This window comes from Coffea arabica, chromosome 8e (assembly GCF_036785885.1).
Source record: "Coffea arabica cultivar ET-39 chromosome 8e, Coffea Arabica ET-39 HiFi, whole genome shotgun sequence".
NCBI lineage: Eukaryota > Viridiplantae > Streptophyta > Magnoliopsida > Gentianales > Rubiaceae > Coffea > Coffea arabica.
This window is the reverse complement of record NC_092324.1, coordinates 11,819,930-11,844,351: the sequence shown is the minus strand read 5'-3', so window position 1 is coordinate 11,844,351 and position 24,422 is coordinate 11,819,930. Positions and strand designations below refer to the sequence as shown.

Genomic DNA, 24,422 nt, shown 5'->3' with positions numbered 1-24,422 from the left:
TCTTTGCAACCCTGAATCTGAAGGATCACGTCTCTGTTGGACTGATGGACTACAGGCATGTGTTGATCAAATGTGCAGCGGAGGCAGACTTCAATAGGATCTGGACAAGAGGTATCTGGCAATTAGGAAAATTTCCGATGCGCGTCTTCCGCTGGACAAGGGAGTTTCACGTGCATAAGGAGTCTTCCCTGGTTCCGGCGTGGGTGGCTTTACCAGCACTATCGATTCACTACTTTGACAAGCACTCATTGTTCTCCATTATTTCTCCAGTCGGCAGGCCTCTCTTCTTAGATGCGGCAATGGCTACCGGGACTCGGCCGAGTGTGGCCAGGGTGTGCGTGGAAATTGATGCCGCTAAACCAGTTGTTCAGAGGATTTGGGTGGCTATCGAATGAGAGCAAGGGTTCTGGCAAAGCATCGTTGCAGAGGATTTGCTGGCGTATTGCTCCTCTTGTTGGCGATTGGGTCACTCCCATGAGGAGTGCAAGAGGAACTCTATTGATTTTGTGTCTCGGCACCAGCAAAATCGAAGGGATCAGCAGGTGTTTGCCCCTGTGAGAAAGACTATCGGGGCTAAGGAAATGGAGGCCAAGCAGGCGGTTGTGGAGGTTCCAGTCGCAACAGAGGGGAACCAGCCTGTTGGGCCTGGCGAGCGAGCTGGTGCAGCAGACGCACCTAAGCAGCAAGGCAACGACGCGAGGAGCTGCGCAAGGGACATTATAGCGGCTGAGGAGGAGGGAGCTTGTGAGGAGGATTGTGAGGGTACTGTGGCAGCTGGTGAGGGGGTGGAGGAAGCTTTAGAAGGGCGCAAAGAAGGGGCGGTTGCAATAGAGGCAGGCGGGCAGCACCTGGAGGAGCAGCAGGCCTGTGCGGCATCATCTGTGGGGACTGCGCAGCAGCCCCTAGCCGAAGGGCAGCTTTGTCTTCCCCAAGACGGGGAGGTAGAGAGAGTGGAGGAGGAGATTGAGGCGCATGGGGAACAGAATTGTGTTGCAGCGGAGCTGCCTTCCATCGCAGGAAATTTGTCACCAAGGGTAATGGGCCGCCAGAAGCAGCCGTTGGAGTCTTTGGTTGTGGAGTTGAACGTTGATCAATCTGTGGCGGTCGAGCATGGCTTTCGACAGGCGCGAGGGAGGGGTGTGCGAGCTCGGCTTCCCTCTGACAGACAGCTACGGTCTGCGACATCCTCCCAAAATTCTTTTCAGGTTTTATCTCATGATTAACGGCATTTTTTGGAATATTAGAGGGGTGGCTAAAGCCCCTAACCTACGTAGATTGATTAAGTTAATAAGATTGCATCATGCTAGATTTGTGGTGATATGTGAACCTAAGTTAGATATGTCTAAAATTGTGTCCATTCGGTTACGATTATCATTTGATTGTGTGCTTGTGAATCGATCGAATGATCTTTGGGTTTTCTATAGTAGTCCTTTTGTGTGTTCGGTGGCGGGGGACTCCGATCAACACATCTCTCTCTGATTGTTCAACGCCCGTTTTTGCCTAGTTCGGTCATTATGTCCTTTGTTCATGCAAAATGCTCCAGGGAAGAGCGAAGGGACTTATGGCTAAACCTATTACCTGATAAACCCAGCAAGTCCCCATGGTGCATTGGGGGAAATTTTAATACCATCTTGGCACCCCATGAGAAACGGGGGGGTCAGCCGTTTAGAGTAGATGAGGGGGTAGAGCTTCTTTCTTTCATGGAAGAGGCTGGAGTTTTTGACGTGGGATTTTCAGCAGCTAACTTTACGTGGTGTAATAATAGGAGAGGCAGCGCTAGAGTCTCGAAGCGGTTGGACAGGTTATTAATTAATGGAGAATGTTTGAACTTGTCCGCCTCAATTTCGGTAGTGCATTTGGCGAGACACCTTCGGACCATGTGCCGCTGAAGATTTCGTTTACCTCTCGCTTAGATGATAAACCACACGGCCATTCCGGTTTTTGAATGTCTGGACGTCCAAACCACAATTCTTGGAGGTGATTCGCAGTGCTTGGGATCAAGAAGTGAGTGGCTCTCCATTGCGGATCTTGTGCACTAAACTGTTGGCAGCCAGGAGAGCTATTCAGCACTAGAACAAGAATTGTTTTGGTAATGTGTTTGATGCTGTTCGAGGGGCAGAGGCAGCGGTGCAACGGGCAGAGGAGGCCATGGATCAAGATGAGTCAGAGGAGACACAGGTCGCCCTCAACAAGGCGCAGGCGGAGTTGCGTCAGGCATTGTCCATTGAAGAACAGTTCTCGAGTCAAAAGGCTCGAGTTAAATGGCTTCGTAGTGGAGATCGCAATTCTAGGTTCTTCCATGCAGTGGTGCGGTAGCGACGGGCTCAAGGTATGATTCATAGAATAAAGGCGGCCAATGGAGTGTGGGTGGAGTCGGATGCGGATATAGCGAGGGAGGCAATAGCGTACTTCTCTGACCTCTTCTCAGGCACGTCAGTGCCCTCCTCGGATATGTTGCATCTTATTCCACCAGTGATCTCGGGCGAGGACAACAAGCTCTTAGAGGCGGCACCTACTATAGAGGAGGTTCATCGGGTGGTGAAGGAAATGGATGGGGATAGTGCTGCCGGGCCGGATGGATTCACGGGCAAATTCTTCACCTTTGCGTCGGAGGTTATTGCTCAAGACGTCCATGCTGCGGTACTAAGTTTCTTTTGTGGGGCAGAACTACCTCGTTTCATCACTTCTACCTCACTTGTGTTGATCCCTAAGGTATCTAGTCCCCAGGACTTCTCCCAGTTTAGACTGATTAGTCTCTGCAATTTTTTCAACAAGCTGTTGTCTAGAATTTTGGCGGATCGATTGGCTGGCATCTTGCCAAAACTTATCTCCCCTCAGCAGACAGGTTTTGTTAAGGGACGCAATATAACAGAGAACTATTTGCTTGCTTAGGAAGTGGTATCGGGTATTGGGAAAAAAATTAGGGGGGGTAATGTCGTTTTAAAGCTGGACATGTCTAAAGCCTACGACAGGGTGTCATGGTTGCATATCATTGGAGTCCTACGAAAGTTTGGGTTTGGGGAACAGTTTATAGATATGGTGTGGCGGCTATTATCTAATGTTTGATTCTCGGTAATTGTCAATGGCTCTTCATATGGGTTTTTAAAATCTACGAGAGGGCTCCGCCAGGGGGACCCGCTGTCGCCGGCATTGTTTATTATAGGGGTTGAGGTTCTGTCGAGGGGATTAAACAACCTTGCGCTACCGCCAGGTTTTTTGGGATTTCGTGTGCCGTATGGGTGCCCCCCGGTAATGCATTTGGCATTCGCAGATGATGTTCTTATATTTGCAAACGGCTCCGCTTCCTCCTTAAAGGACATCATGCAGGTGCTGGAAGGATATCAACGGTGTTCGGGTCAGTTGATCAATGCTCAAAAAAGTGGATACTTGACTCACTCGTCACTGGCACCGGCCAGAAGAAGAGTGATAGAACGTGTCACGGGATTTGTCTTGCAGGTCTTTCCCATACGCTATTTGGGATTTCCTTTATACGTTGGGAGGTGTAAGTCGTCATACTTTGGGGAGGTGGCTCAGGCAATCCTGCAGAGGATTATGTCGTGGAAATCAAAGCTATTGTCGTCAGGAGGCAAGATAGTTCTAATCAAGCATGTGTTGTCAGCAATACCAGTCCATTTACTATCGGCTGCTGTTCTGCCTCGCTTAGTGTTTGACATTCTAGAGAAGGCCTGCTCGAATTTCCTATGGGGTTCATCGCCTGACAAAACAAAGTTTCATTGGATTCGATGGTCTCAGTTGTGCTTCCAGGTTGAGGAGGGCGGGGTGGGGTTTAGGAGGCTCGAGGACGTCTATACAGCCTTCTCTTGTAAATTGTGGTGGAGCTTTCGAACGGGGGTGTCGGTATGGGTGGCGTTTCTGCGAGCAAAATACCGACTGCTTCTCCGACCTGGCGACGGATGGTGAACGTGAGCCGACAGGCCGAGCTCTCTATGTTATGGCTAGTTAATGATGGGTCTTGCCATTTTTGATATGATAATTGGTTGGGTAGTGGTGCCTTGTTTCTTTGCGCAACAGTCATCCCGCATCTTTCGTTTCATAACAGTATCAAAAATGGGGTTTGGGATGTGAGTCTGTTATCTCACCTTTTGCCTGGTGACATTGTGTCTTCTATCCTACTCCACCCGGTTCCAGATAGAGCAAGTGTAGATGAGGTAGTTTGGATGCCCATTTAGTCTGGAAGATTCACATTGGCGTCAGCTTTTCGTGACGTCAGGCAGGCCCGTAATACGTCTGTGGTCTTCTCTCAAGTTTGGCACCCGCGAATCCCGTTGAAAATGTCTTTCTTTATGCTCCGGTTGATGATGGGAAGGGTGCCACTGCCGGATGTGCTGCGCCGTCTAGGGTTTCACTTACCATCGAAATGTCCTTGCTGCCCAAGTGCATCTGAGGAATCCCTGGAGCATGTTTTTGCTGGGGGACACATAGCTTTGGACGTCTGGAACTATTTTGGTGGTTGGTGTGGTGTTCGGAGCGTCGGATCCTCCTTGCGCGCTTGCATGGTTGAATGGTGGCTTCGGTCACAGCATTCTGCGGTACAGCAGTTCATTTGCTTAGTCCTCCCCAGTTTTATCTCCTGGCACATTTGGAAGGCTAGGAATAGAGCGGTTTTTGAGGGGGTCCCGATGCACTCCCCGACGATTTGCCAGGCCATTTTCTTGGAGGTCAAATTCATTGTAGAGATCTAGTTCAAGCAAACTACTGGGGCGAAAACATTTGGGCAGTTGTATGACTGGGCGCACATGCCCACCTTTAGAGTTCAACGTGTTCGCTGGGAGGTGAAGGGGAGTGGGATGCTCACCCTTAATGTTGACGGTTGCGCTAAGGGGAATCCTGGAGTGGGTGGAGGCGGCGGGGTCCTTCGAGATGCAACGGGGTTGCCTCTGATTGCCTTTTCGGCTTTCTTTGGGGAGGTTACTTCCCTACATGCGGAGATTCGGGCCTTGCTGATGGGGCTTCAATTGTGTATCCACAGGGGCTATGGTAATCTAAGTATACAATCGGATTCATTGGTCGTAGTTGGGATCCTGAAGCGGCGGGTTCAGAGTCCGTGGCAGATCCGACGAGAGGCACGGAAAATTTGGCAGCTAGTGGATGATCCGACTCGATTCTCGCATTGTTACAGGGAGGCTAACACCGTGGCAGATGTTTTGTCCAATATAGGCGTCTCTTATCCTGAACAGCATATCAAGGTCTATGATAATTTCCACACACTTCTGGCACTGGCTCGTGGGGGGGTCAGACTAGATAGGCTAGGGGTGTCTTCATTTTGGAGAATTAGGCATTTGTAAGAGAACTTGGGATTGTTTCTTGATGAATAAAACAAGTTAAAAAAAGAAAGAAAGAAGAACCATATGCTTTATTCAAAAAAAAAAATAATCATAGAAGTAATTAACTTGTAACTAATTTCATAACCATGAGAGTAGGTGTGGCTTAGTTGCAAATATGGTTGATGTAATACGAGAGTAGGTTTCATATGCATGAGGAAATTACGCCATAACTAGCCAATGTAGTATTACTCAATGATCCAAATATTACACTTGCATGAGTAGTTAGAGATACCAAAACCTAAGGAGCTTTCATTTGCTATTTTCTTGCATAAGTTTAGCTTAGTTTTATTTCGTTAAATTTGTTGATCATCTAAATAATAGAGAAAATTTAGTAGCACCGGTAGTTCTCCATTCTTTCCTATGTGTTCGACTCTTAATACCCTATACTCGCTCTCGACTCGTACACTTGCAAAAAATTGCATGTGGGGTATTTAAAAATTTATAAATATAAAACTTGACTATGGATGAGTTTAATCGTTATATGTATACCCACGCTCCTCATTCAACATAATGGAAGAATTAAAACCATGAATTCAATGAATTAATACAAATATGAGAATATGAGAAAGAAAACTTCTCAGTCGCTTGCTTCAATCTCCTCCTTGTGCGCTCCTTGATTCATGAGAGCTTGATCTTGATCTCCCAAGAAAAGTTATGAAAAATATGTTAAACTAAGCTAAACTAATGTTTTTCAACCCTAAAAAACATACTAAATGGTTCCTATTTATAAGTGCTAAAGGTTCATGTAAGTCCACATTGGAACAGGTTTCTTTAAGCTGAAGAAAATCACGCACATAATATATCTGACGATGACTAGCGACATGATCGATGAGATGACCGGCGCCGGTCTTTGCTTTGCACACTTCAGGTTCAATATTCTGGCGATATCTAACGTGATGACTGGTCTAATGATCGGCGCTAGTCTGCACCTTCCATTCTTCTATTTTGCAATTGAACCCCCAAATTTTGAATTCTTCATATATTTGCCATCCAATTTTCTCAATTCTTCAATTTACTCTTGTGACACACGTTTAATGCCAATTGAGCAGCCTTCCATTCGATTTGAACACATAGAGCATAAATAATTATTCAAAATTACATATAAAAATCCTATAATTTACGCCCTATCAGTTATCATAGTTATTTCAACATTAGTTGAACCATGGAATGTAGTGATGGCACAATTGCAATATTTCAAAGATAGATATCACCTTTTTTTTATATCATTGTACTGAAATTGAAAATGCATGTTTTTTTTACAATAATACTGTCTAGTAGAAATGGCTAGGAATAATTTGAAAATAGAAAATGAAAAAAGAGAATCCTAATATATTTTCTAGAAATTTGTATTTTCTTTTAAAATTTTGAGAATTTTTTATATCCTTTTACATATTTATCTATTTGCCCTCCTCCCCCAAAAAAACAAAAACAAAAGAAAGCTTTCAAATCACTTTACATTGACTTCAAAGTTTACAGTAAATTTTTCTACAAACCTCCTAAAAGTTACAATCCAAACTTTATGACTATTCTTTGGTGGTCCTACATTAGTCCGCTAAGTTCATTAACACATGAAGAGAATCATATATATATATATATAATAAAGTCGTATTTTCATTCTTATCCCTTCATATTTTCTCTTTCCTACGTGGCTTAACGAGACGGCAAGTAGTTTCCTACGTGGCTTGCTCCTTTTTTGTCCAGATGTATATCAATTCTTATTTCCTATAAGACGTTTTAAATTTCAAAAGAATTGTTATCACTACAAGAAGTAGAAAAGTAACTAATTTCAAAAGGAACCATTAATAACAGAAGTCAATAGCTGATGTTGGAAATAGGATTCTTAATAGGATTCTCATTCTGAATGCATTAATTAATTTTATTTCATTTAAAACAAATATTGCTATAGACATTGAGATAAATACATTAAGTTGCTTAGACTTCCTTTTTGTGAAATATCCAATTTATTTTAGTGCTAAAAGATCGAAATGCATAGTATAATTGTGTTTAGATGCATTTTACAACTATTAAAAAAATAGATATTTATTATGTTACAATTATTAGGTGTGTTTAAGAATTAGATATGAATATTTTGATCATAAAATATATAACTTCATCTTAATACCGGCAAAAAATTGACTACTAGAGGTATAAAAGTGTCACAAGGACTTGCGTTCGAGGGTGCAAGTGTAATTAATCCAAAAAGATAATGCTTATTACCATTGGCCGAGGTAAAAGGTCACTACATAAGATGCTAATATACTGCTTTACTCAAGACATAATGCATAGCATGAAATTTATGTAAAATCTGTCATGATAACGCACTTTTATTTCCTATAAGAATTCTTATTTCCTACCCAAAGTTACGTATTTCAAGATAAACCTACTTTTAATGTTCTTAGCAATATCTCTTTATATATTTATCAATTCTTATTTCTTATGCCTACACTACATATAGCCTCTAATATATTGATTTCAAGCATCAAATTCATGGTTAGGTATTTCCAGTGCAAGCGGTTGGCACATTAAAGCATCGAGTTTGGGTTTTCCACTCTTCTTGATTATCAGGTACATTTTCTTTCAATACATATTTTTTTAAAAAGGCATGTTGATCTTTAATTGTAAAAGTTTAGTAACATATCTTGAATTTTGTTTTTATTTTCTATTTGTTTTGTATGAAGACATAGGATTAGTAACATATCTTGAATTTTGTTTTTTTTTTTGTTTTTATTTTCTGTTTGTTTTGTATGAAGACATAGGATTTAAACAAGTACTTTCAGCATTATTTTTGTACGATTTTTGTTAACATGTTTGTTAATTGAATTTGGTGATCAAATGCGTATTAAGTAATTCAAACAATTAGAGTTATTTGAATGGATTTTAAATCCTTCATCAGATTCCTCAATCCAAGCATAAGAGTTGATATTGAAATGCTAGAAATTTAATCTTGGGCGGTCACCTTAGGCTTAGATAAACAGGTATACTCTAAATACCGGTGACGTACTTGCGTTTAGAATAATCACAAAGAATTCCAGCGCCAATCTCCTTAACCTGAATTCCACTGTTTCTTTTCCTTTTTGTTCCCTTAGACTGATTTACAGTTCGATAGCTTAATCTCTTTGCATAATTTACTGATTATATCCCACGATGTTGAGATGTTGAAACTCCGTATTAAGTGTGGGGATAATCTGGCTGCAAAGAAAGAATCTAATACGTTATTAAACAAAGCCCAGTCGGCAAACTTGACAGGTTTTCATGATAAATTTGTGTGATGTGATTAGATCAAAAATGAAACCGGTTTTTGTAAGTATTCTCAAAAAACAAATAGTAATAATGCTACTAATCACGTTGTGAAGTTACCGGATGAACAGCTAATACGCTAATGTTCGAAATCATGAATTTTTTTTCCCAAAAGAAAAGCTAAATTTAGGCATTATTATTTCTGGAATACTAAGCAAAGTATGTCATTGGAGTACTCTTGCTTTGGTTTGTTCATTGTTGTGCAGCTAAATTGCCTTGAACTAAATAAAATAGCCATCGTATTTGAATAGAGAAAATGATTTGTAACCTTTGATTTGTACTCGTGGGTATTGTGTATGATTGAAATTGCAATCTTTGGAAGCTACGAGTCTTGCTTCCAATTATATGGGATCGTGTATTGTTACACGGTCAGCAATCTTGCCAGCTATACATATGCGTATGCTGTATTGGCTTTGGGTTATCTTGGCGTGTAGATTTCACCCAAGGAAATGAGATATTCACTGAACAAACTAGAATTCGAAGAAGTTTAATTCTATCTAAGTCAAATCGATTTACGTAATTTTTATTGCACTTGGGATTTGGCATAAATCTAGATAATTTTGGTATAAACCATCAAATTAGGCGTAAGAATTGATAAATTCAAATTTATATCTAACTACACGAATTTATATCAAAAGTTGTAAAAATTATACGATACGAACCTATTTGAATCGGACAGAACAGAATCTAGGAGATCCCCGATCTTTTCTTTTCTTTTCCTTCTACAGTCAGAAAAATGAATGTATGGTGAATTCAGGTACATCTTCTTTCCACTGCGTCTGCATTCCTTCCAGTTTGTACAGGCAGGCTCTTCTAGAATTGGACATCTAAATTCATTCATATGCAAGACAGTTTTTTTATCCTGTCTTAATAATCAAAAGTACGTCATGCTTACTTTTTCCATCAAATAATTTATTATTATATGCTAAATTATTTTAATTTTTTATTATATGCTAAATTATTTTACTTATACAAATTAGGACATGTACAATGAATATAACTTCTAAATTTAGATTCTTTTTTTGTTGATGTAATTATATGTTTACAAAAATTAAGTTTCTACCATATATTAAAATGCAATCAAATATCAAATATATGCATATATATGTGTGCATGAATGTGTGCGCATCAAATTCATGGTTAGGTATTTCCAGTGCAAGCGGTTGGTATATTAAAGTATCGATTTTGGATTTCCACTCCTCTTAATTATCAGGTACATCTTCTTTCAATACATATTTTTTTTAAAAAGGCATATTGATCTTCAATTGTAAGAGGTTAGTAACATATCTGAAATTTTTTGTTTGTTTTGTATGAAGACATAGGAATTGATTTAACATGCAGGTTTTCAATCCCAAAATGTAATTGATTAAATGTTATATATTTTAATTGGTTCAATGACCACTTTGGGTAAAATAAATTTTTTACTGTCCCAAGTAGATAACTCTAAATAATTGAGTGATAAAATTATGCCACCTGCTCTTTGTAAGCAGAACATGACAAAACGAGCAAGTTCCATTGAAAAATTGTCAAATGAAATTTCCATCGAATTTCTTTAATTGGTCACATGCATCGAATCAGAAATAAGTTTTAAGGGAATCACACATGCAGTCATGCACGCGTCAGTACATTGAAATGGGTGCACCCATTCTGTGGATAGCCTTGGAGTCTTTCTTTTGACTCATTAATGCATGATAATTTATTACGACTTTATTATACCGAAATAAAGTAATGACGTGCTATATACAGTTTTCAATAGTCTTACAAAACAAGGATTGACTACGTATATAGTCTATTTGCATTTCCCTACAACGAGTCAATCATATTTATCATCCATAGTTTTGAAAATTTATTTTGGTTCCTTTTGCGAAATTTATGTATGTTGGTGTTCAAGGGTCAACGCAACAAGATTTTTATGGGCATAATATATAGTCAACTAACTCTACAAATACAATTTACTATAAAATTATTACCCACTTTAATACATCAAATATCATAAAAAGTGTGGCTAATTAAATGTACAATATTTTATTTTAGCTCAAATTAACATTATTGTATCATTGCACATTTATATTTACACTTAATTTATTTAATGGTATTTATGTAGGAATCATGAATCAATCACGGGTTTTTAAAATTTCATTCAAGACACTATTGAATGATATATTGGATTCATACAATATACCATTACCAGAGTGGACCTACGAGAATAATGGCAACAAGGCATGGAAAGCACTGATATCTTTATTAAATGTTTGTTTAATATTTTCATATATATTGTATATAAGTAATTAAGATAAGATTGTTATTAGCATTGATAGCACTGCTCCTCAAACTATTGAGGTTTTACATCCTTCAAAAACGTGAGAAGCTATACAGCAACTAATGTTCAAGAATCGAAAATTATTATCAGAAATATATCAAATAATGGCCGGTGTTCAAACAGAGGTACAATTAAAGTTACAAGTTACAATTATAGCACATTAGTTTTCACAATTAAAAATATTTATTATTTAAATTGAATGCTTAGATCTTTTCATTTCTCTAGGAATTGGTTTACCCTTCCAAAGTGACAATTTTGAAGGTTGATTTCAATAGTCAACTGTACTACAAAGCATGTCCCAAATGTCAGAGAAAAGTGACATTAGAAGGATCTAATTTTGTGTGCAATGCTTGCAATTAAAATGTGGAGTATCCTAAATTGAGGTATGTCATAGGTGTTAACCTTTTTATCATTTTAGTTGTTACAATATCTACATAAACATAACTTTTAGAATATGTGTATTTATACATATATATGTTAAAAGTTTTGGCAAGTGATGCAACCGGTAGTGCTTGGTTTATTATATTTGATCAAGAAGCTGAAAGAATAATAGAACACAAACTTTCTTTTGTTCTTGAAGAATTTAACAAGGTAAACTTATATCTAATGTTTAAAAATATTTTTAATAATAGTAGACAATCCGACACTTATCTTAGCTGTTGAATATTCTAACAAAAAAAAATCTATTATGCATTTCATTTTCAGGAAGGATTTAGCAATGAAATCGTGTCATCAATTATAAATAACATCACGTGGAAACCTTTTGTGTTCCAAATCAAGTTGAACAATTACAATCTGGAACAAGGTAGTAATAAATTTATAGTGACTAGATGGTTCCACTGTGATTTCGGGAGGGAAACGCATTTCATGCTTTCACAGGTCATGTGCAATAAATTTCTCTTATATTTCACATATTATATCTCACATAATATTTTTGCCTTCAATTTTGATAAATCATTATCAGATTGGTGGAACCGACAACCAATACCAACTTGAAGCATCTTCTTCCCAGATCCCAATTAGTATTACAGATGATTCTAATCAACAACATTTCAATACACTTCATATGAATCATTCATTAGAGGGTTCAACAAAAATCACAGAGGAAGGGAATCCTCATAAAAAGATTTGCATGAGAAGGTAGATTTAATATACTATTTTACTTTCTTAAATTATAATCTTTACGTATTGTTATACACAATCTTGAATGTGATAAGTCATTTTTTTCCAGTACTTAGTTATCCTGCTTTGCTATCATGCAGTGATAATGGAAAATCAATAAATGCTGATTTGCATGGACAGATCGAGGAGAATGTTCAAATAGAAGAAAAACAAAAAAAAAGTTTCTGAAGAATGGAATATTATTTGATACTATTTACTGCACTTTTTATTTATTTTCAAGTTTTTGAATGTTATGGTATTGTTGAATGCCATTTTTTCTATTTTTGAATTATTATTCACTGAATTAGATGTTCAAATTTATATTATAAGAATACTTTATATTACAATACGCACATAGTAATATACTTAAGACAAGTTATAATAGATTATACATTAAATTTGTATTTTATATCGACATTTTTATAAAATTAACTAAATAGTTTATTATTTTTCGATGATTCCCGTTCAACGAACGGGTACAAAACTAGTTGGTGACTAACGTTGAGACCAAGTAATTAAATATCTTGCATTGTAATCTTTTCCTATCTCTTTCCCCCTTTTTAAATCTCACCCTTGCTTTTTTTAAAAAAAAAAGCATGAAGAGAGTTGTCTTTGACAAGTTGGCAGCTTCAATGTTGATCAATTCATGATATTTTTGAGCCCTTAAAAATAATTTCCACAAGAAAACTCGAGGCTATATAACGCAAGCATTGAATTAACAGCCGTTCCCATATAATGGTGTCTGGTGGTCAAGCAATGCAGATTTAGACATGGATGGAGTAACCACCCTCAAGATATGAAATTGAAATTTCATTTGTACCTTTCGTAAAGGTCAAACTTCGTCCGCTTCAAATTCATCATACACATAAGGTATGCAAAAAATAATAATAAAAAAAAATTAAACAAAAAAAAAATTGTCCCTCAAAATTTACATCTTGAATTTGTCACTGGGCTCAAGATTTTGACATCAGACATTGCGACTTGCGTGAGTTTAATAAGTGGGATGCATGGAAAATACCATTGAATGCGACAAGAAATAACGCAAAATACAGCATAAAAATTCATTGTTTTCTTATTTTATTTTTTATTTGGCTACAACAGGAGGTAAAATTGAGAAACAAGAAGGTTTATTTTCCGGCAAGAAATTTTACACTAGCGTTAGATCTCTCTTTATTTGAAACAAAAAAGAGTTGCACTAAGTCGAGGTCAAAGCTTAGAGCTTATTGGAAAATGGCTACTGTTATCAAATATGCTATAGATCCCCAGTTATGCTAGAAACACAAGGGGCTTTAATCTCTTCCGGAAGCTACATTTAAATTATATTTTTCGAGAGATTTTGTAGAAAAGTAATACTGTAAACCTTGATAAAAATGAAATGTTTATGCATTTAAAGCTGGTTCAGAAATGAGTTAAGCGAATATTTACCAATAATTTCAAAAAAAAATTCCCCTAAACTTTCAAATCCAAACAATTTGTACGAAATTATTTTACTAAACAAACCACAGTTACTCGAAGATTAATTGGTTAGAAAGAGGGAGTGCTAGCACGATGTTTGAGTGTTGACTAGAAGCTCATCTTTTGGCTAAAAGGACCCACGACCACACCTGCAGCAACTTGTGAACGGACTCGGAATCTTCGTACAACCTAGCTGAGGCATAATTGACAACATAATGTTCACAATTTGACAAAAATTGGCAACTGGGCACAGGAATATCACTGTCTTTCAGAATTGACCAATCTCGTTCACGTCAGAGATGTCCTATTTGAAGTTTCTGTTGTTTTCTTTCAACTAATCTTCAAGACATGCTGAGAAAGTTAGCTTGCAAAAGAGCCGCCAGTAAACCAACTACTATTAGGGTAGCTAGTCACCGGAGAGAAATTTAAAACTCTTCTTGGATATGGGGTCAATAATTTCTTGACATGCATTCTTATCTAAGATTTTCTGAAAATTTCATCAACTGATGCAAATGCACATGTATGGTCTAGTGGCGGTCAGTCCCCCAGTTTTTCATTAACTTCCTTGAATCCACTCCTTCTCCTTAGTGTAAAGTAACAGTAGGTATCGAACAAAATTTATTGTGTTTGGAAAAAAAGAGAGCCGCCGGTGCGTGAGAAACGGAAGGACAGGTAAGTTTGACAGTTTTTATGACAATTACACATTTACACCAGTGTTAAGAGTCCATCGCAGCACGCGTCTCACGTAAGGACAAGTAAGTTTGACAGTTTTTATGACAAATTACACATTTACACCAGTGTTAGAGTCCACCTCAGCCCCGCAGCACGGGCTGAGGTCTAGCTCAACCAAATGAGCTCGGTTCAATATGAGTCGTTTATTGAAAAGATTTAATGCACGACTGTGATTGAACCGAACTCATTCATTTAAGTTTGACTGTACAATGCATGGTGCGGTTGCACTTCCACTAGCACTACATCTACTTCCATTTCACATTTGATAGTTTAGGAAGGGCAGTATTTATTTTTGAAGAAAAGTTCCTCATGCTTTTAACTTACTTTTAAGAATTTTCGACAAAGACATAGATATTTATTCTTAAAAGGAATTCTAAATATGGAGAGTCAAGTGAAGGCCATCGGAAGAGATTCTAATAAACCGACAAACAAAGGCATCATTTAGTGCACTACTTGATCGAAATTGCATTTATTTTTTTTTTGCATATTTGAAAATATTGGAATAAAATTTTTCCAGCTTGAAATAGACTAGCTTGTGAAAAAAAAACTTGTCATTTTATATTAGATCATAAAAGTTCTTAGAAGAAATACGTCTGAAAAGATGATAAGGCTATTGTCCATGCATTCTTGACAAAACCAGTGAGCCATGCTCTTCATCACAGACGATGTTTTCAAATTTGGAACGGATCAGACCAGTTCGTCCGATCAGTCGAATCGAAACCAATCAAGCATCCAGTCCAAGTCTCCTTAAAAAGTTGCTTGTCAAAAATTGGGTCAATAATTGAGTTTGACCAAGAACCAGTAAAACTGGTAAAACCCGAGTTTTATTTTTTTCCTAAATTTCATTTTTCATTGCTGACTTGTGATTTTTTTCAAAAATTTTCTTCATCTCTAAAGCCTAATTTCATCTCTCAAAAAATTACATGATAAAATATTTGACAAATCACAAGGTAAAGCTTCAAGAAAATTACAAGAAAGGAAAGAGAAACAGATCTACAAATCTACCATTGTCATCTTTCAAAGATCTATAGATCTAAATAAAAAGGGACGAAAGAAAGAAAACAACAAAAGAGAATGAAAATAAAAAAAAAACAAGGAGAAGAGTCTAACCCATTTGAGGAAAAGACAAAAAAGGGAAATCAATAGAGGAATTGCATTAAAGATCTTCTATCTATAGTTAGTAAACCTGGCCTAGTCCAATAGTTGGACTATTAGTTGAGCTTAGTGGGTAACCATCTCTAGATTAGTTGGTTACTACATGTCTCGTGGGGTGAGAGGTTAAAGGTTTAAATTTTATCTCCCATTAAAGTTGCCACTTAATGTGGTTTCTCTTAGATTCATATGGATATTTTGGTGCTTAATACACCCGTATAGTTCAATGATGGTTCAATTCCCATCGATTTCTTGTAATCCTGTTGGGTCATCCCACTAGTGCAGGTGCTTGGCGAACCAAACATTAGACCAAGGAGGGCCTCTAATTGACCATAAAGGGAATTGACCGAATCAAACTTGGTCAAAACTATTTGACCTGTCAGTTAAATAGGGAATCCATCTAGTTTTTTGTTGATCTTATTTTTTTTGTTTAATGAATATCGCTCTTTGTCTTTTTGGATCAAAATTTATATATAGTTTTTACAATATTGAATATTGGATCTCTTTTTAAATGTGCATAAGACTTTACTATTTGTTAGGATTTTATTTGATAACTATGTGTTCCTCTAAATGGAATTGTTTATTTTTTATTATGCAATTAATCCTTTGAATTTCCAAACTAAAAATGTTATTATTATGTTAAAAATAATTGGTTTGTTAGAAAATTATTTTTAAACAAAAAATAAAATTAAAAAATTATGATATTTACTTGAAGTAAATGGAATTATTTTGCTTTATGTTTGACTACGTAGTTTATTTTTGTAAGAGTATAATAAAATAAAATTATGTCTTCTATCAATGTTTATATGTGCATTATAAATCTTTCTGAATACAATAATTAATATCTAAAAGTAGTTTATCATATTATATATATATATATACATATATATATATGCTAAAGTTACTAGTTTGTATTTATAAATTTTACTTCATGATCCACCAATTTTTAACAATCCACTCGATCTTTTTGCTGGACAAGGTTTAATAGCTATGCTTCTATCCCACTTCCTATATATAGTATTCCATATCCCACTATCTATCATGTTGCCATACCCCATTGATAAATATTCCATTTCAATTCGTTTTCTTTTCCTCTTAAGTTCCAGCTATTCACAGGATAGAAAACAAACTACTACATATTAAAAGAACATATAACATAATAACAAAAAAAAAAATGGTAGAAAATTCATTACAGCATAGTCAATTAAATTTCTTTTAGTGTGTTATATTTTATATTCTACCCTGTTGGTAGTTGTTGAAACTTCAGGAAAAAGGAAGAAAATTAAATTGGAAATATTCATAATTATAAGGTAGCACATTAAAGAATTTTTCTAATAGGTATCCATTGGGCACAAGTTAACACACCTAAATTTCATCTAACTAGCTATGTGTGTATATATATATATATATATATAGACTATGCTTTAGTAACGACAGTTATGGTAACGAAACAGTTTTTTACTTGATATAACAGGTAGTTGCACTTTTAGCGACCATTTGATTATTTGATAGGCCTATCCACCTAAATAGAATAACACTTAAAAATAAGAAAGTAAGTTTTCCATCTAAAAAAGTAAGTTAACAGTAATAAATTAGTAACTTTTCTACTTCAAAAGGTAAATTGGAATAAATATTAAACTTACTTTTTAAATAAATAAATTACTACTTTATATCCCGAACTTACTTTTTAGAGAGTAAGTTTAATTCAAGTAATAGTAAGTTTTTATACATAAATAGTAATTCTTACTGATAACATGGTAAATTTGATTAATAATCAAAACTTACTGATTTATGGCACACATATACTATTTTACTTTAACATATTTCAAAGTAGTATTAGGAAATTTATTTGAAATAACAATAAGATGTTTTATTAATGATTAATTCTTAGTACCTTAGTTAGTAAGTACTGGTAATGTACCTGTATAATACATGATTATAGGTATAATTAAAAAAAATTTATTTATATATTTTAAAATACTATGAAAAATAGTTTGACTTTTCACATAATCTCGTAAAATATGTAATAAAATTTTGTTTTATTATAAGTTTTTAATCATTTTCAATTTTTGAAAAGTTTGAAAGTTTGGATAACAATAACAACAAATCTTCCTAGTTATATATAGAATATTACTTGTTTATATATCATAAATTTTATAATTTAACACCTATGAATATAATAAGATGATAAAGTTTTAATAAATTTACATCTGGGACACGAGAAATAATAAGAGTTAAAGCCTAAACAAATTGAGAAATAATATAACAATAAAAATGAAAAAATTAGTATAACAATTAATGTAAGAAAATCAGTATGATCAGGACTTTTTATCGTGGGAGATTGTTCATAAGAATGGGATCCAATAATTATAAATGAAAATCACATGCATATATAATCTATTGTATAATTTAAATTAAATTTAGTTCACGTATAAAATGGTCCTAAAATAATTAGTACACTATGATACAATGTTATTTTAACAACAAAAAAAAAATTTTTTTTACTAAAACTCTCAAATATCCATGACATACATATGAGGGATATTTTACCATATTTGTATCTCACATCTAATCATTAAAGTTAATTTGAGAAAAATTATTTTTGACAATAGAATTATTTTGAATTTAGTCAACAAGTTGAGATTTTTTAAACAATAAAAGTGAAATATTTTGGGAACTTAGTTGTTTATTTTCCCATAATTAAAAATTGCTATATTTTAGCAATTGTTGCCATTGACTTTTCATTCTGTAGACTAATTTTTATCAATGTAAAATTAGTTTTATTAACAATAATTGAAGTTCCATTGATCCGAGGATTGGCATTCTATTGCTATTATTTTATATGTAAATATTTAACCTAAGTAATAAATTAAATAATAGCCACTTAAAAAAGGAAATTGGTGCTCGATTGATTGTGGTGTAAAATATTAGTATACAATTAACTAGAGTTTGAAATGGAATTAAATTTATTTAGTATTTTACTGCTAACAGCTTTGACCCTATTTAATGGTTAAAGAAAAAATAAAAGAGACGTAGAGATTGGGATTGATTCCTTAGTGTGAAAAAGGAAAGTTCCTCTAAAGTAATGTTGCGTGAAATTCTGGATGCATATGAAATTAAAAATGGATAACTTTGCAATTCATTCTCATTCATGATGAATTTCTTTGATTCTATATAGAATCACAATTTTTTTCGTGCAGCACGAAAATATTCTTTTTTTGTCATATTGATGGCTTTTGCTTTTAAGATTATCTACATGTCAGTAGTTAGTATTATTGACAAGGTTAGAGGTCATGGAAAATGTTACTAATTTTAGAAGAAATTATGTATTGTAAAAATGGTTTAATAAATTTCTACTAAGCATAACTACTACATACAAAAGGAAAAGACATTTGATTTTATTTTGCTTTGATTAGAAGAACTTGTACTAGTAATAAAGGAAATTTCAATTCAACAATCAACGTGCACATGATGACAGTAATTTTTTAGTCAATTAAACTAATATATGACATAAAGTAGTTAGATTTAGTCATTTGTGAATTGATAATTTTAATAATTTACATAACATTCATCTATAAAAAATTATGATTATTATAAAAGGACATTTTATAATAATTTACATACCATTTGCCAATAAAAAAGAGTTTGATAGAAAAAATATAGATACAAATCCATAATGTAAATGATACAAAGTATATTTGAAATTCACAGAACTTAACATATGGGTAACTTTACTATAATTTTCAAAGATTATGCTACGTTAATACAACTTTAATTTTTATACTTGTGACCCAAAAAATAAATTTATTAAAATTTTACCATTTTATTAAATTCATAGGCATTAATATATGAAAATTGTGATGTATAAGTAAGGGCTATTTTATATACAACTCAAAAGATTTGTTGTTATTATAATACAACTTTAACTTTTATACTTGTGACCCAGTAAATAAATTTATTAAAAATTTTCCATTTTATTATATTCATAGGTATTAATATATGGAAATTGTGACGTATAGATAAGTGCAATTCTATATATAACTCAAAAGATTTGTTGTTATTGTCATCCAAACTTTCTAACCTTTCACAAATTCAAAAATAATTCAAAAATTATAATATGACAAATTATTCTTACATATTTTATAAGGTCATGTGCAAAAAAAAAAAAATTTCATACTATATTTAAAATGCTTAAAACATATAACATTTATAAATGATACATACAATTATGTATCATACATTTACATTACGAGTAATTACTAACTATAATACTAAGTTTCAATCATTAATAAAAAATCTTAACATTATTTCAAATAAACTTCCTAATACTTGTTTCATATAAGTTTTTTAAGTAAAATAGTAAATTCATACCACAAACTAGTAGGTTTTGACCACTAACCAAATTTACTATTCTATCAACAATATTTACTATTAATCTATAAAAACTTACTATTACTTAAACTAAACTTACTCTCCAATAAGTAAGTTTCAGATATAGAGTAGTAATTTACTTCAAAAAAAAAGTAAGTTCCATATTTATTCCAATTTACTTTTTGAGACATAAAAGTTACTAATTTCTCTAGTAAACTTACTATTTTTTATGTAAAACTTACTAACCAAAATTTTAGGTACTATTTTATTTAGGTGACCAGTCCAATAGGTAATCAAATGGTCGCTAAAAGTGTTTTTACCTGTTATATCAGGTAAAAACAGTTTCGTTACCATACCGATCGTTACTTCAGACTTTTCCTATATATATATATATATATATATATATATGCTAACACTCGTTACCATCCATTGTATTTATATATATTTTTTCTAATTAATCTTACTTTTCAAAACCTGTCATTTGAAGTACATCTTAATGAGTGTTTAATGAAAACCTATTAGGTAGTCCCTACATTAAATAATAGTACGGGAATAGTACATGGAGTGGAATAGAAAATCCATTGCAAATGCCTTCGCACTTATATCAGTTCAAACTATGACTTTTGTGATTAATATTGGTATTATCAGTTCACAGACTGCACACATGGGCTTGCACTATCGCATAATGAGCATGTGAGTAGCTGAACAACCTATTTCCGACATTTGCAGGCTTGCAAATGCATCTTTAATGAACACTACATGAATGTTCTGCGCTATTTTTGGCAAGATTTGCCTTGAGTCAATGTCTGGGAGTTTCGTTGTTCACGTCAGTTTCGAAGGCATTAAGTGCAAATAAATGTACTCTAGAGCATGTGACGTTCTCCTCACTCACACAATTAAAGATTTTGGAGATCATAAATACCTCAAATCCTGCCACAATACAGTTCGTTGTCCATTGAATTACGACCTTCTGAATTTTAGACAAGGTTATTTCTTCCTCTTTTGAGCGTTATGTAATAGTATTAACTTGAGATCCTTCCCAGAACCCGAGAAGAAATATACAGTAGTTTTATATTCTTACAAGAATATATAGGTTTGTTTATATGTGATGAGGAGAACAAGTTCTTGGTTTAGTGATAGAAACTGCTATGAGTAATCAGAAAAGTTCAAGTTGTAAGTCCCCCACAGGTTTGTAACTATGCTCTAATTACACGTTTGTATATTTTATTCTAGCACAAGAGGAGTGGGATTTAAGAAGTCAGGAAGGGATAAGAGGATTAGAATTAAGGACCTTCAATTCTTGGGATCTCAACATTATTATCAAGGCCTCCTCATCTGTGTGCTTGTTCATTTCTCACCCTAGCTGGATAGAGTTTCTAATTGCAGTCTCAAAAACCAGAAAAGGGAAAAAAAAAGATGATCATGCTGTGAGGGCCGCGCAATGAACAATTAATAATAGAAATTGAATCCATATGACCACCGACACATTTAATTAGCATATGATGGAAGTTTTTGCAACAAAAGGTTCCAAATAATACACAGCTGACGCAATACAAGTGGAATAACAAGAAGAAAGTAAGAAGGAAATGGCATACTGTTAGGGAGAAAAACTTTCAAGAGGCTCCATCATCGAATTCCAATGTAAGTCAGGAACCCAACTTTGACTGAAAAATTTAAACGGTTAAATCTCAATCCCTTATTTACATATTAAACGCTCTTTCTCCATCTATCAAACTACCAATGTTAGACACCATTTTCTACTTATGAGCATAACATACAGCTGCTTAATTCTCTCACAAAAAAATACTTATCAAACTTTCAACGTCCATTTAATTAATAGATTAATCCTTCCTATATTATACTGTAGTGTGTATAGGTCTAAATGAATACCACATAATTTTAATTTGAATTTTAACACCAAATTTTGCATATGTAAAATGCATGTATACCTACTAGTATATACATTAAGAGTGCATGAAAGATTTACTCGTTATTAATAATCACAAAGATAATTTACCCAAAAAAATATACAAAATACAAGCACACTAATTCTCTAGTACAAGGAGACATGATCTTTCTAGCAACTTAATTTACTGGTCTTCATGAAGCCAGGCCACAGCAGTATGAAGAAGAGTCGTCATGGAATCAAGATCCGGTTGAGCATTCCGATCATCATGTGAAAGCGGTCTTGGACAATAGTTGGGAGAGAAATCATTGGCCTCAATGCAGGTACCCTGTGCGGGCCCCTCGGGAAAATCCTGTTCAAATTCCATGAAATCCGTGTTGAGAAATTCAGAAAGGAAATCGTCGTCCATTTCAAAATCCATCATGAAGTCCGAAGAGTAGTAGCCTTCTTCTCCAGAAAAAGCACCTGAAGCTGGCTCGGGGCCAACTTCTTCGCTGTTGTCACTAGTACGAGTATCGTTGAAGCCGTATTTGGCATCAGCCCCGGATGGTGCAGCTTTCACTGCCATCATCATCCCGGGTTGTTCTTGTTGTGTACAAGAAGTTTGTAAGTCTGCATTGATGAAAACTTTAGTTAACCTTCTAGCCTTTGTGCGGACCACATGAGTAGCGGAGCCTTCTAGCTTTTCTGAATTTGGCGGCTGATGCGTGCTTGTTAGATTTTGCAGTACCGGGACTGATCTGGACTTAATTGTTGATGCTGGCTTGCGTTTTACACAAGATGATCTGGTGGCTAAGTTTTGATCACCTCGAATTTTTTTGGCGAGGGTGGTGCTCCAATAGTTCTTTATTTCATTGTCTGTTCGCCCAGGAAGCCTTCCAGCTATCAAGGACCACCTGCAAGGCAGACGCGGTAATAATTTTGTTTTAATATATACATATGTAGGGTCTGTCTAATAAGTGCCACTAGACACTTGTTAAGATGTACTTTCCATGTTACTATTTTGCAAATGTGAAGTTAAATGCGAAAGACTTATAAATGTAAAGTAGTATAATAATTGTTAGTGTGTATATTCACATGGTATGTTAAATGTGATTTAACACTCTATAGCGTGTGCATTCCCGGTGAGCACCTGTTAAAATAACCCAAATGTATGTACTTAAAAGAGCTGTCTCAAGAAATTAGTCAAGCTGATTAAAAATGAATGATGAGTGAGTGTGACTCGCCTGTTTCCAAGGAGCTTGTGTAGCCTGATTATGAGGTCCTCTTCATCAGCTGTTATGTTTCCTCTCTTGATATCGGGTCTTAGATAGTTCAACCAACGAAGTCTGCAACTCTTCCCGCATCTTTTGAGACCTAGGTTTTTGCCCGTTTATAATTGACATGACAAAATTACAAAACTTTAGTTCTACCACAAATCCCCATATAGCGTGGACATTATTTAGTATTATGCACTTAATCTGATATAACTGACCTGCTCGTTTGGGAAGACTTCTCCATTTTCCTTCGCCGTGGGACTTGATGTAGTCTATCAGCATTCTGTCTTCCGAAGGAGTCCAAGCCCCTCTGTTTAAGCCTTCCTTAGCACAACATGGGCTTCTTCCCATCTTTCCTTCTTTAAAAAAGTTTGACTCTTAAACTCCTAGTGGTATCTTGTGCCAAAGGAAACACGAGGGTGTCCCTCGAGCACTGATCTAATGAAGATTGCTGGAGTGACTTTCGCCAAGTGTACTCGTTTTTTCGCCCAAATTGTTGAGGAATGTATGCATATTTATATTGTGGTTTTGGAGGTTGCCAGTGAAGGTTTCTTTTTTTTTTTTTATATAAATAAAAGTTTGGATGGGGTCAGTTCCAGTTATTGCCACGGATCAGAACATTGCCGCCGGATCATAAGTCAGTTAGAGAGATTTTTAAAAATGATTTACCAATACAACTATAAATAAATTCGAACACGTGATATTTTGCAGAAAAGTACTCCACCCTTGCCAACTAACCATCTTCTATTGGCACCAGTGCGGAGCATATGACCCAACGGCGTCCCCAATGATTTCAATCAAACATTGTACATTCCAAGTCTTGAACAAGGGTGTCTGGTGTTCTTGCGTCATGAGGGGACCAGGTGTTACCCAACTCTACTTCTTAAATCACTTTACTCTTGCTATTTTCAGTTTTCCATAAAAGACCATCAAGCTCATGTTTAATTAATTATGTCTTGTCAACATAAACTTTTGACTATGGTACATGGCTAACTAGGAGATTTTTTTTACGCAATTAGATTGGATTGATTGCTTGTAAAGTATTTCAAATAATAAAAAGAAGAATTTCCAAAATTTATTTCAACAAACTTAGTGATTATCTTTCTCAATGTCTGGCTTACTCTAATTCAGTAAGGTATTTAATTCTCATTATAGGGTCAATTGTTCCGACAAAAAGGATTTTACAAAACTAGGGTATTTTATCATAAGTAATTGAGCAGTGTAACTTGTAGAACTTTTATTCTTATGGTTGTGTAGGCATATATAGCTTTCCCAAGATATTTTTATTTTCGTCAGAGTACAGTATACAGTAAGAATGTTCTTATCCGGTTGATAGATTGCAATTTATAGAAGTTTTATACAAGTAAACTAGTTGTTTATTGTGGTATGTGGCTTACTTTGAATATATATTATCTCATTTGAGTTGT

The 24,422-nt window shown here is 34.9% G+C and overlaps 2 protein-coding genes across 2 annotated transcripts; one reads left to right on the top strand and one right to left on the bottom strand.

The window, feature by feature from the left end:
- The first annotated feature begins 2,331 nt into the window (after window positions 1-2,331).
- Window positions 2,332-3,921, top strand: LOC140012657 (uncharacterized). Its single transcript, XM_072060935.1, has 2 exons — window positions 2,332-2,845; window positions 3,272-3,921. The coding sequence occupies exons 1-2, from the start codon at window positions 2,332-2,334 to the stop codon at window positions 3,919-3,921; spliced, it is 1,164 nt and encodes a 387-aa protein (XP_071917036.1).
- A 17,889-nt stretch (window positions 3,922-21,810) lies between these two features.
- On the bottom strand, window positions 21,811-23,465 carry LOC113703499 (transcription factor MYB1-like). Its single transcript, XM_027224876.2, has 3 exons — window positions 23,214-23,465; window positions 22,966-23,095; window positions 21,811-22,635 (listed from the first exon to the last, which is right to left on the bottom strand). The coding sequence occupies exons 1-3, from the start codon at window positions 23,344-23,346 to the stop codon at window positions 21,924-21,926; spliced, it is 975 nt and encodes a 324-aa protein (XP_027080677.1). The 5' UTR covers window positions 23,347-23,465; the 3' UTR covers window positions 21,811-21,923.
- Between the last annotated feature and the right edge of the window lie 957 nt (window positions 23,466-24,422).